This window comes from Rana temporaria, chromosome 1, assembly GCF_905171775.1.
Source record: "Rana temporaria chromosome 1, aRanTem1.1, whole genome shotgun sequence".
In the NCBI taxonomy this organism is placed as follows: Eukaryota; Metazoa; Chordata; class Amphibia; order Anura; family Ranidae; genus Rana; species Rana temporaria.
The window spans coordinates 476,626,811-476,641,192 of NC_053489.1; the positions used below are offsets into that span (position 1 = coordinate 476,626,811).

At 42.9% G+C, this 14,382-nt stretch overlaps 1 protein-coding gene across 1 annotated transcript in view; it reads left to right on the forward strand.

Moving 5' to 3' along the window:
- PAPSS1 (3'-phosphoadenosine 5'-phosphosulfate synthase 1) overlaps positions 1 to 14,382 on the forward strand; it is a 155,741-nt gene that overhangs the window by 61,921 nt on the left and 79,438 nt on the right. Inside the window, exon 6 of the mRNA XM_040329653.1 lies at positions 11,786 to 11,899. Coding sequence (XP_040185587.1) covers positions 11,786 to 11,899 — 114 coding nt within the window. The remainder of the gene's footprint in view (positions 1 to 11,785; positions 11,900 to 14,382) is intronic.

The window sequence follows — 14,382 nt, forward strand, 5'->3', positions numbered from 1 at the left end:
AGACTGCCCTTCTGTGTTGGTCAGTCAAAATGGCCAAAGACAAGCACCCGGGAGATACAGGGACTTTTGGAAAAAAAAATGTATGCCCTTCTGCTTTTAAAATATTTGTCTACGCCCTCTAACTGCCACTTTTGCTGGACAGCTTGGTCTATTCCGCTTCACTATGCCATGCATCTCGCCAGCCTCCACTCTGGATCTTTTTACAGAAGCTCCTTATGCCTCACTGCCGCCCTCCTCTGCTGCCTTGGACCCACCGACCTTACTCTCCCAAACCTCCCCGAGTTAGGATAGTGCAGAGGATGGGACAGAACCCACACTGTTGGATTATCTGCACACAATTGGGATAAATCATTCAGATTTAATAGGGAAGGTGAATGAGCTTAAAATAGATCTTGCTATTATGCCCCAGGATATGCAAAAATCTGTGGCTGGGTTTCTGAATTGCGTATTAGTGACTTAGAGGACACGCCTTACCCTCTCCTACCCAAAGTTAACACCTTTGGTGGGAAGATTAAGACCCTGTAGGATACGGTTGATGACCTAGAAAACCACCTTCTTAGAAACAACTTGAGGCTGGTTGGTCTTCCTGAGCAGGTGAAGGGGTCAGATCCTGTGGCCTTCCTGGAGAGCTGACTGAAGAAATAAATTGGCTGTGATCATCTTTCCCCCTGTTTTGTGATTGAACGGGCACATCGGGTTCCTTGTCGGCCTCTCCCTGAGGGTAACCCTCCCCGCACAATGGTGATTTGTCTTCTCAACTACAGGGACAGGGATTCCATCCTCTGACGAGCTGCTCTTCTAAAGGGAAGACTTTGAATCAACAATGCAGTGGTGTCCCTTTTACTGGATTATTTTGCTAATGTCTGCAACCTCAGAGCAAAATACCAGCACATCAAGCAAAAGCTGCAGGATCACGCCATCCAATGTTCTATGCTTTTCCCTGCTTCTCTTTGAGTTTCTTATCAAGGGCAGGTCCATTTTTTTCCATTCTCTAAAGGCTCTGTTCTGGTTGCAATCTGCCGCAACTTGCTCAGGCATCCACTTCAGCTGCAGTATGCTATCTGTAAAGGTGGAATACTGCGCTGTCTTAAAGATAAAAACGTGTATAGAAACACGACTCACTGCTGCAACTAACCATGTGAGATACACACCATAGGAAGCAAATGTTAAAGAAAATGGCTGCTCTGCAATGAGAAACACTACAAATAATATGCACTAAGCGTGATAACTGTGATCACAAATGCTCTAATTGTGAAAAAACATAAAATAATAGTGCACTATGACGTGAGAAGTAAAATCACATGCACTCCACTTGCCAAAATGAATAAATGGAGTGCATGAGGTTAGTGTAACTAGAATATGAACAATGAATTCAATAAGACAGCTATCCTGTTCGTTTGAACTTGTTCAAAAACACCATCCCATAAAATGGGATGCAATGCAACTGTTGTGAAACATAAAGCAAATAAACTTAAAAATGAAATTAGTATAAAGTGCAATTATTCTGAAAGTCCAGGTGTTTTAATTTCAATAGGAAAGTACACTCCAAACGTAATATCTGTGACTTCAAACAAACAAAACACCCCAGGAAAAGTGATGGTCTCAGATAGAATACAGTTTTTCCTCCACCAATGAATATGCTGCCGCTTACCAGATTTTCTGATCTCGTTTGAAGGAGATCGGAATCGCTTGTAGCTTACACCCCAGCCAAGGTCTCTATAGTTCCCAACAGAATCCCTCCACTTCCTGGTTGAGTGAATCTCAGTGGAATTCGTAACTCGGCAACTCAGCAATTCCATATATTGGAGCAATACTTTTTGTCACACCGTATTTGCGCAGGGATCTGACTTGATATCAATTGGTGTGTTGGTGTCTACTTCATATTTTCCTTTCCCGGGAATAGGAATGCAAAGCGGTATAATCTGCGGTACACAGATGGAGCCGGCGGTCATCCTTTCTGTCAAATGTCTCCCCTCTGTCTGTTATAAGAACTGAAAAACGTTTTTCAGTTCTTTCCATTGAATATGGTTTATTCCTGTCATCTAAATCTTATCATGCTCTCTTCAGGATGGTATATGTGATTTTTACCAATGACCTCTTACCGTGGGTTCAACCATTCCATTGTTTAGGTAGACTTGACTTTGTGACATAAACCTTCTTTTTGGGTTTGGAAACTGTCCTCTCTGGATCTCCACGTCCGAAATGCAGGAACACATTCACAATTACAAGACTGGTTACTGGGACTCAAATAGTGGCTCTGCAGCAGCATGCCCTGTATGGGATGCATTTAAGGCTGTAGTGCGTAGCTCTTATATTTTGCATATTAATCATTATAGGACTGCTTGCGGTGCCACTCGATAAGCACTTGAGACCTCTTTGGGTGCTGCCCACTCCCGACATTACACCAATCCATTTCTAGAATCCAGTGGTATTTTGGTGGCCACACATGGAGCATTACAACTACATATGATTGACTTGACTAGTAAATTACACCTGTTGGCTCGTCTACATGAGCATAGTGGGAAACCTAGTAAGTTACTAGTATACCTGACCCGCACTGACTTTTTTGGATGCCTGATGGGTCAGTTTCCTTGGACCCCTTGGTTATTAATCAGACCTTTTTGCTTCTAATTATGACACTTTGTATACTGACTCGTCTCCTACTGAATCCACATTTTCTGGGGTTTTCACGTCTTACTTTTCCCATGCTCAGTGACTCCCAACAACTTCTCTTAGATAAGCCCCTGATAGTGGAAGAGGTTACTGAAGCCATTTACTCCCTCTCTTCTAACAAGACCCCAGGGTTGGATGGCCTCCCATGCAAGTGGTACCAGGCGTATGTTGACGACCTGGCTCCCATATTACATGATCTCTTTTGTACAACCTTGGAACAGGGTGCACTCCCAGATTCCATGACTGAAGCTCTAATAGTGGTTCTGCCAAAACCTGGTAAAGATAAGCTACTGTGTGGGTCCTATCATCCCATTTCTATTTTGAACAGTGATGTTAAGGTCTTGGCTAAACTTCTTGCCCTTAGACCGCAGAAGGTAATTTTATAGCTTGTGCAGTCTGATCAATCTGGATTCATGCCTGGAAAGAGAACTTTTATATAATATCCAACGACAATATCTACATATCCATATAGGTGCTATTCCGAAGTGTAGTGGGTTGGTGCTTTTTCTAGATGTGCAAAAAGCATTTGACACTGTTTGATGGTCATTTTTGTGGGAAACTAGGTCTCAAATGGGTTTTGGCGCGGGTTATGTTCAATGGGTTCGCTGCTTTTATATACCAACCCAAGGGCTGGAGTATGTACTAATAAAGATGTTTCCCCAGCTTTTTCCTTGCAGAGCGGTACACGGCAGGGGTGCCCCCTCTCCACTTCTGTTTGCACTTGCAATTGAGCCATTTGCTCTGGCTGTGCGTCGGATGTCAACGGGGGGGGGGGGGCATCCGATATGATCCACTGGAGGAAAACAATTCTCCTTACACGGATTATGCATTGCTATATATGGATGGTATGGAGGCTTTGTTTAATAATCTAATGCGGGTGTTGGAGGAGCTTGGAGAGGCTTCTGGACTGTGGGTTGGCTGGGACAAGTCTCTGGCCTTTGCCATTGTTTCTGTTCTGTCATATGACTTAAAATAATAATAGTGCAGCGCAAAACAAACAATTTTAAACTATACATACAGAAAGTTAAAACATATGATATATGATATATAATTAAAAATTATATAATAGAGTCCATATAAAGTGCTCAAGTGCAAAAAGATGATCCAAATCGGAATATAATAGTGCAAAAATCCAAAGGGTGATATCCAGAAGGAACCTCCACCAAATAGCAGGAATGGCCTCTCACCTTACAACTTCGACCTGCAATAGGTCACAAAGCATAATCGGAGAACCACCTGTTCTCAGAGGACAGCAAGCAATGCAGCAGTAGAACCACAATATCAGTCAGACTCAGGATCAGGACATGGCAATCAGGGCATAAAAAACAAAGGAGAGGAAATCTAGTGCTCTCTGAAGCCAAAATACATTTATTTAAGAATAAAAAACGAATACACTCACTGTATAAGCACTCTCAAACGAGTGCAGCGAAACAGCATAAAACATCCATAAGAGCATGGGTTTCAGTCTAGGTCGGCGATCGCGGGTGACGTCACATGTGGCCCCTTCCCCTCGTACGACGTTACGTCCCTATGAGTGGGACTTCATCAGCGTGGGGTGAAAAAAGGCAGCATGACTACCTAAATCGCTCCAATTTACAGATGGCTCATTCCTTCCTTTGGGCATCCAAATTCATAATATTTCTAAATTTGAGGCCCTTAATATTGCCACTACAATTGCACAGATCGAAGCCAAGCTTCCTACTCTGTCCTCTTTGCCGTTCAATTCGATTGGTCGTATTAACATCTTTAAAATTATCTTTTTGCCCACATTTTTGTATATTTTTAGAGCAGCCCCTGTTTTTCTGCCTTTAAATTTTTTTTCAATATATTGAGTCTAACTTGTCATCCTTCCTCTGGAATCCTCTGAAATCAACCATGTATAGCCAGGTCCTCCTTATAGGCCCTTAACTCAGATGAAGGACTAGTCTGCCCTAAGCTGCAAAACTACTTCATTGCATCTCAGCTTACTTTTGCCGATGACTGGTTTCACTCTACCGACCTGAACCCCTCCATCTCTCTTTTGTCTGCCTTCTATGGTCCTACCTCTTCATTGAAAGATGAATTGCACAGATCTGTAGGTTCTCGATGCTCTTGTTACCCCCCTGTGGATGTTTATTTTATGGCTTGGCGAGAAGGGGGGAAACTGCTCTCATCATCAACCCTGGGGGTGTCATCTCATGTCCCGTTTCTGGTCTAACCCAAACCTCCCTGAGCTCTACGGTCACCCCAACTCGACCTCATGGAGTCGCTATGGTATTACCCATGTCATGATGTTTTTTTTTTCAACTAGCCCTTTTGATTCTTTTGAGAATCGGTTCTTTTTTAAATATCATTTGTTCCGTCATGCCTTCTGGATGCAGTTTGGGGCTCTGACCTTAGGATAGCAATTCTATTTGGAACTCACCAAGATGGTGACTACATTTTACCAAACCCTCCCAGAATTCCATTGGCCAATGGCTAATGCCTGATGCCTGGGCTCTCTGATGAGGGTTGGGAAGAGGCTACTGAAGTATGTTTTCAGGATGTGATTCGTATGGCTGACAGACTTAAGGGGTGTGGGGTGGACCTTTTCCACATGTTGTGGGTTTGTCCCGTATTGTCAATTTTTGGCAGGATTGATTTATTTTCTTTGAGAAAACCCTTCATCTTCCAGTACCTTGGAGGTTGGACTTTTGGGTATTTTGAATTACTTTGTTCCTCGGACTCATGCTCACATTCTTCTTTGCATGCTTTTTGTTTTGTGCAATTGATTTTGCTACACTGGAAAGATGCTGTTCCACCTTCCGTTCAACAGTTCTTTTGTTTAGTTATTGCTAATCTGCCCAAGTTTAAACTGATTTAGAATGGTCTGACATGTCCTAAGAAGTTTATTTGGCAACTGTGGTTGGATATCTGAGTCATTTTGGGGGGAGGTATCTTTTTTTGTCCCAACAATCCAAGTGCTTCTGTACTACTTCTGTTAGTATTTACTTTTATGCTTTGTACCTCTGTCTAGGTCAGGGCTGGACTGGGACAGAAATTTGGCCCTGGACTTGATCCAGACTGGCCCACTTTGACAGGTCTCTCCCATGGCGGCCGGACAACTCCCGCACCTCCCCGGCCACCCAAGCCCCCTCTCTCCCCCTTCACTAGCCGTTCTACTTTATTAGAGTAGAACGGCTGGTACTGGTACTCTTATAGGCAGTACCAGTGGGGAAGCTAGACATTATTTCACCCGGGGCAAAGAATCAGTTCGGTGCCCCCCCCCCCCTTATGGGACAAGATTAGACAGAAGGGAGAAACTCCCAGGCCATAGCTGTTGAGTCAGCTGTCTGTCCCCTCCCCCATACCCCTCTGGTCCTCCCCCTGCTTCTTTGTTCCCCCCCCCCCCCCAGGTGAGCGCTGCGGGAAGCGAGGGACAGAGGACCGGAGGGGGGCGACGGTCCACTGTCACTGAAGCCGACCCACTGAGCCATCGGCCCACCGGGAAACTCCCTGTAGTCCCAATGGCCAGTCCATCCCTGGTCTAGGTTGATTGTTTACTATCTATATACATGGGGATTGTGGCACAGATGTGTGTGTATGTGTAGAAATATATTCTGAATTTCAGGTACTTATTTCTCCCTGGATATTGGTATTGTCACCCATTTTTCTGTTGCTATATGTAGTCTCTAGGACCTATAATATCTTTGCCCCACTTGTGTGCAGTACTTTTACCTGTTCATATGCAATTTTTGTACGTTTATTTTATTTTTTTCTTATGTCATTTTGTGTGTTTCTATATAAAAAAAATAAACAAAACGCCCTTTCAAAAAAACAGAACAAGAATGAAAATGTTGTAGATCTAGAATGCGTCAACCACATTCTGATCTTGAGCTTGAAAAGGAACCACATGTAAAATCCTGCAAAATAGCCAAAAGGAACAGGTGTAAACAGAGAAGTGGGGGGGAGGTTCAGGACGGTCGGTTTACCTGGACATGTTGAAATGTAGGGTCTGCTAGGGCCAGCAAAGTGATATCTGAGCTGGAGGAGACAGACGAGGGGCCCCGACATGTGATATCTCCAGGAGGCCCAAATGGAGTCGGGGTGGTCTTGAGTGCCTTTACATAATCTCGTAACCTTCCTGATCCACTCCCCATGGCTGGAAACTTATTGGGCTCTTTCAATGTATAGGTAGATGTTTGGCAGCATTGACAAGGTGAGGAAGAACACTAATGCCACGTACACAGGATCGGTTTTCCCGTCAGAAAAACCTTGGATGGATTTTCCGACGGAAATCCGCTCAAGCTTGTCTTGCATACACATGGTCACACCAAATTCTGTCCGTCAAGAACGTGGTGATGTACAACACCTACGATGAGCCAAGATCAATGAACTTCAATAGGCAGTTTGGCGCTTCTTTTTTATTCTGAGCATGCATGGTTTGTTGCACGTCGGAATTCCATACAGACGAATGTTTTTTCCGCTAGGATTTTTTTTACGTCTGGGAAAATAAAGAACCTGCTCTCAAACTTTTGCTGGTGGAAATTCCGACAGAAAAAGTCAGATGGAGCATACACACGGTCGGAATTCCTGTCCAAAAGCTCACATCTAACTTTTTCCGATGGGGAAAACCCATCCTGTGTACGCAGCATCAGGTTATAATGAGAGGGATGGTGGTGACATGGAGTAAGAAGTGCATCGGGGAAGTGGGAAGATTAATGTTCAGAATCTCTGCTATTCGTTCCTGAACCCAGAAAGGCGATATCATGGGATCGTCCCACCACATGTGGAGTAATATGCCTTTCTGACCACAACCTCTCCTCCAACAAAGGTCAGGGTCTGATGGGTAGATCCGAGCTAAGGCTTCAGGCACTTGGTACCATCTCGTTAATATCTTATAACTGTTTTCCTGTGTTTTAGTGTACAGCCTGGTCACTTTTGAAGAATAGAGCTCATTCTTGTAGGTAAATATTAGATCATAATGAAAAATATATGTAGCTATTTGTAGCTATAAGTGTTTTTATAAATTGCATAGTTTCGTGCAATCCCACAGCGAGTGCAAAGACCAAAAAAAGAGAAGGAAGTCGTGTTTAGGTGATCCAAGACTGTCACCTTGTTGTAATGGCAGTTTACATCTATGATGTCACACAAAGTTTGAAATATCCTGTTAAGTGGAGGAGTGCTACTTGAGCTTTATTGGAGATGTAGTTCATTAAATGCTGGGAAATGGAAGGTGGTCCACCCCTGTGCTAAAGGCTATTAGTGTACTTTTCAGAGATGCTCTACAGAACAAGCCTGCTCTTTATCTTGGAACAGCAAGCACACTCTAAATAGAGCTTGTGCTACTCGGGAGTGTTTGATGTATGGTGGCGGGGCAGTGTTGTATCTGGAATTCTTAACTCATCTCTTGTACTAATCATTTTCAGTTTCCAATTACAAGATGAAGTTTTGGCTGCATCAGCAGTATACATCATTGGTGCCGGGGCGTGTTTGCTTTTCTTTATGACGACAATTTCCAGTCTTTCATGTCTAATATTTATTGTTTGCTAAAATGACAGTTGTATTTTTTTTTAACCAAACTATTACTGCAGTTGACTTTCTTAATGAAAACGGATCACGTTCTTATGCATTTTGTTTCCTTAGCTGTCTTTTATGTAAAAATGCATCTTTTCAACGTTTCTAGCACCACTAGACCAAACATTAATCTTGTTTTATATAGAGCATCTTCAATCTCAGCCTGGTTTCACAGCTTTTTAAATGGTTACATGTGCATTGATTTTTAGTTTTATTGTTCATATAATAAAACTGTGAACTTAAAGGAGACCTCCAGAAAGCAGGCTATTGTTTTTAAAGTGTGGAGTTACTTAAAGGAAACGTATAATTGAATCTAATGTTTAATATTACATTTAGACAGAAGTTTGTTAATCAAAGTGATCTCACTCCTAAAATACAGTGGTGCAGCAGTGATATATCGTAAAAATCGAAATCAAACTGTAGTGTCTGTGTTTATATGTGTGTGTGTGTGTGTGTGTGTGTGTGTGTGTGTGTGTGTGTGTGTGTATGTGTATATATACATACATGCATGCATACATACATACATACATACATACATACATACATACATACATACTATATTGCCAAAAGTATTGGGATGCCTGCCTTTACACACATGAAATTTAATGGTATCCAATTCTTAGTCCGTAGGGTTCAATATTGTGTTGGCCCACCCTTTGTAGCTATAACAACTGGGCCTGGCTAGCAGTCTCTGCTATAATTTATCCCAAAGGTGTTCTGTTGGGTTGAGGTCGGAACTCTGTGCAGGCCGGTCAAGTTCCTCCACCCCAAACTTGCTCATCCATGTCTTTATGGACCTTGCTTTGTGTGCTGGTCCAAATCATTTGGTGGAGGGGGGATTATGGTGTGGGTTTTTTTTTTTTTTTTTTAGGGGTTGGGCTTGGCCCCTTTACTTCCAGTGACGAGAACACTTATAAAGCGGAGGGGAGCAGGTATTTGCACCCACTTCCGGGCATAGACTCCTGTGGGAGTCGCGCCCCCCCGCTGTCTTCTGGGAAACGCACTGTTCCCAAGAGAGAGCAGGGACAAGTGAGGACGGGCTGCGCCGCTCGCGCATGTGCAGTAGGGAACCAGGCAGTGAAGCCGCAATGCTTCACTTCCTGATTCCCTCACGGAGGATGGCGGCGGGGGCAGCCGAGACGAGCGATTACTCGGCAGATATCGCGGGTGCGCTGGACAGGTAAGTCGGCAGCTGCAGTATTTTATAGCTGCTGGCCTTTAAAGGGGAGTTCCACCCACAATTTCACTTTTTAAATATAAATACCCCTGTAATACACAAGCTTAATGTATTCTAGTAAAGTTAGTCTGTAAACTAAGGTCCGTTTTGTTAGGTTGTTACAGCATTTAAATAGTTTATAATCTAGAAATAGACCGTGGCCATCTTAAGTGTGGGCATCATGAATCCAGACTGTATGACTTCCTGGATTTCTGCTTTTCATATCTCGCACATGCTCAGTGCACAAGCAATGTAATAGGTTTCAGTCAGGTTTGCAAGGACTACTGGGAAACATGATGCCTATCCCAGAAACCCTTGCAAATAGCCTAGGCAAATAAGGAGGAGGAAGTAATGAAGGACTACAAAATAAAGGTATTTACAAGCAACAAATTAAATAAAAATTGTCCGTTCTGAACACTATGAGATTAGAGCATGCAGCACAGACAAACATAAAAAAATGGGTGGAACTCCACTTTAAATAAATAAATTGTGTGGACCTCTGCTTTAAGGCGTCAGCAAAGCAAGACACTTTGGATGATTTCATGCTCCCAACTTTGTGAGAACAGTTTGGGGATGGCCCCTTTCTGTTCCAACATGACTGTGCACCAATGCACAAAGCAAGGTCCATAAAGACATGGATGAGTGAGTTTGGGGTGGAGGAACTTGACTAGCCTGGCCTTAACACGATATAGATCTCATTCATTCAATTAGTAATAATAAAAATCATTTAATATTTAAATACTTTTTCTAAATGTATGATGAACAGTAAATTCATTAAAGCTCATTTATTAAATTGAATTCTTCCTAGAAACTGGTTTACCCCCTTTAAGGCCTTGTTTACCTGGGCAGGTGTGGGGTGGTTAAAAATAGGAGTTTAAGCTGCGATTAACATGACACTGACCATGTTGTTGCACACAGAAGGCTGCAGTCAGAGCAATCGTTTTCAGGAAATACATTGTAAATGCTGATGCTCTGAAACCTCTGCATTTACAAGAGTAAGGCAGGTTATAACCACTACCTGCTGCAGTTCAGGCACAGGAAAAGGTCTTCAGTTTTATGTAATTTTATTGCAAAAATACACAGGAGGGCGCTAACGCCTAATACATTACCATCAACAAAATGTATTGAATTCAGAAGCTAAAAACATGCTCCCAAACATGGGTTGGAACAAGCGCATCAAACGAGTCTCCAGCCATAGTCATCCAGCCATGTATGCTGCGTTTGGAATGCTAACACTTTTCGGGGGAATGGGCCCCCTTCATCAGAGCTTTTGTATAATTTAATTTAATGCTGGCCGTATTTTTATATATATATATATATATATATATATATATATATATATATATATATATATATATATATATATATATATATATTGGATATAATAGGGAATAGGTTCGAATTTCTATAAGATTTTTATTATGTCAGCATCCGAGTTTCCCCATTTTGTTCCTGCATCTACAGGATAAGAAATTCAACTGGTGTCACCTAGACAAGTAGATACAGAGGGCAATGAGTACTTGACAATGGTTTTAACCCTTTCCCACCTTACTATAAAATAAGTGTTTTTGTTGGGGTCATTGTCCCTTCCCATTGTAGAGATTTCCTATTATTCCTGTCCATGCGACACTTTGTCATAGGGGTAGATGAGAACAAAAAATCTTTCCACTGCAGATTTTGACAGCAATAAAAACTAAAAAACAGAGGTTCTAACCCTTTCCCTACCTTAAACAAAATGGCCTGAGTTGAGCTCTATTGTCCTTTTCTGGTTTAAACAAAACACATAGTATTGTTTTTCTGAGAAAAAAAAAAGCAATTTAAAGTGTATGCTTTCAGTATATTTAGTCTTCAGGAATTTGAAGATGTTTGTTTATTTTACGTTGATGTAATGGTCTCTGTTTAATTTCCAGAACATTGCTTGTTACACAGACTTTGGTGTTTCCAGTGCGACAGAGTGGCTTCTCTTATTGTTTTATGTTGTGTATATTAAACATATTCAGGATGGTGCAGAAACATGAATGCGAAACACGGTGGACCCAGAATGTTTTTCAGTCCAGTGCATTATGAATTTCCCCTGGAGTCCTCTTTGAGTTCATTGGCCGGGCATTGTAAGAATCTGTGTTCTTCCCATGATCCCAGCCACGGGCTCTGTCCAGAAAATATATTCACCTAAACCCACAAAACTCTTGTACTTATTATTATTCTTGAAGAAAATGTAAGAAATATTAAGCTCTAGAGGCAAGAAAAACAATATGAACTTTGATAATGCATGTTGTTTCACCTCCCTTTCTTGATAAGTTAGATGCATCTGTTTTACAGCTGAGAACACTAATTCCTCTCTGATTTTTCCTACACAAATAGGATATTGTGCCCGTTGACGCATCTTATGAAGTCAAGGAGTTGTATGTACCAGAGAACAAACTACAGCTGGCAAAAACTGATTCTGAATCATTGCCGACATTGGAAATAAATAAGGTAAAAAAAACTAAATAAGTCGAGAAATCCTTTTTTTTTTTTTTTTTCTTTTATTAAAGGTTATACATGTTCTCTTTGTTTTTCATGAAATGGGTGAACGATTATTCTGTTGTACGAAGGACATTTGGGTATGGCCATCAGGACTTAAAATTTAAGATCTTACATTATTTAACCACTTGCCGCCCGCCAATGACAGATTGACGGCGGCAAAGTGGTTGTAGAATCCTGACTGGACGTCATATGACGTCCTCAGGATTCTGAGCTGATGCGCCCCCCGGGGGCGCGCATCGCGGCGATCTTTGTTGCAGGGTGTCAGTCTGACACCCCGCAGCACCGATCTAGGTAAAGTGTCTCTCACGGAGACACTTTACCACGTGATCAGCCGTGTCCAATCACGGCTGATCACGATGTAAACAGCAAAAGCCGGTAATCGGCTTTTCCTCACTCGCGTCTGTCAGACGTGAGTAGAGGAGAGCCGATCGGCTGCTCCTCTGACAGGGGGGGTTTGTGCTGATCGATTATCAGCACAGTCCCCCCTGAGGATGCCCACTGGACCACCAGGGATGCCCACTGACCACCAGGGATTCCACTAGATCACCAGGGATTTAAATCAAAGGTATGCCACCCTAGACCACCAGGGATGACACATAATGGATGCCAATCAGTGCCACAATGGGCATCACTGATTGGCAGGCATTGTTTGGCACTGATTGGCATCCATTAGTACAACACATTAGTGCCTATCAGTGCCCATCCATGCCACCTATCAGTGCCCATCCATGCCACCTATCAGTGCCCATCCATGCCACCTATCAGTGCCCATACGTGCCGCCTATCCCTGCCCATCCGTGCCGCCTATCCCTGCCCATCCGTGCCGCCTATCCCTGCCCATCTGTGCCGCCTATCCCTGCCCATCTGTGCCAGCTATCCCTGCCCATCTGTGCCAGCTATCCCTGCCCATCTGTGCCAGCTATCCCTGCCCATCCGTGCCGCCTATCCCTGCCCATCGGTGCCGCCTATCCCTGCCCATCTGTGCCGCCTATCCCTGCCCATCCGTGGCACCTATCTGTGCCACCTATCCGTGCCACCCATCAGTGCCCATCCGTGCTGCCCATCAGTGCCGCATATTGGTGCCCATCATCAATGCCACCACATCAGTGCCACCTCATCTGTGCCCATCAGTGCCACCTTGTCAGTGCAGTACCATCAGTGCCCATTAGTGAAGGAGAAAACATACTTATTTACAATGTTTTATAACGGAAACAAAAACATTTTTTTTTTTTCTAAATTTTTGGTCTTTTTTTTTGCAGAAAATAAAAATCCCAGAGGTGATCAAATACCACCAAAAGAAAGCTCCATTTGTGGGTACAAAATGATAAAAATTTAGTTTGGGTACAGTGTAGCATGACCGCGCAATTGTAATTTAAAGTGCAACAGCGCTGAAAGCTGAAAATTGGTCTGGGCGGGAAGGTGTATAAGTGCCCTGTATGGAAGGGGTTAAAACACAGTTTTTTCATATGATTTAGCTGTTGAAGAAACGTAGCGAGAGAATATGTGGGCTGCCATTGCTCTCTATCCCATCTGATGCTTGTTGCCTGGCCCTGTTCATGATTTAGGGGCATCCATAATTAGTTTTATGATGTCTTGTAACAAGTATGTAAATAAGGTGTTCTCTCATCACTCTTTGATCTCTAAGCTCCAGATCAGACAATTTGGAAGCTAGAGATGGTCAGGCAGCAAGCCCTCTCAGAAGGAAATTCGCAGTGGTGGCATACGTATTTCTCTTACCACAGGTTTCCTTAAACAATTGGGTCACTTGGCCTTTAGAACCAAACTGTACTCCCCTGCTAGTCAAGACAGAGTCCTGCCCCAACCAGTCTATGGCCTTGCTTTCTATCGAAATTTGGACCACCACAGCAAAGGTGGATATAAAACATATCTCATGATTAAGGCCTCATGCACACAAGATGTTTTGCTCTCCTTAAAGCCTTTCCTCTTGGCAGCAGCATTTTGGCAGAAAAAGTGTGTAATGTGTTTTAGGAGCATCAAGCGCGTGGGGGTTAATTCATTTAATTGGCCAGAAGGATTTATTCTGGCCATTGAAATTAATTAAAGCTCAAACGATAAACGTTTCTGGTGTTGAGGTGCATTTACAGGTGTTAATCATTTTTTTCTGCCTAAACGCTGCTGCTCTTGGATGCACTGGCAGTGTTTTTTTTTTCTTCTGCCTCTAAACTCCTTTTAAATTCTTTATTTGTGCATGGACACATAGGCTAACATGCAGGGGTATTTAGAGGCGGGTAAAATAAATAACACGCCAGACACCCCTAGTAGCAGGTGAAAAATGTCCAGTGTACATAGTTTTCGGCATTCGTGGGGGCAGGGCCGAGTCCGGCATTCGAAGATCGGGGCCACTCTGTGCACAGTGGAGGTAAGTATGACATGTTTTTTATTTAAATAAAAAAACTAACCTTTACAACCAC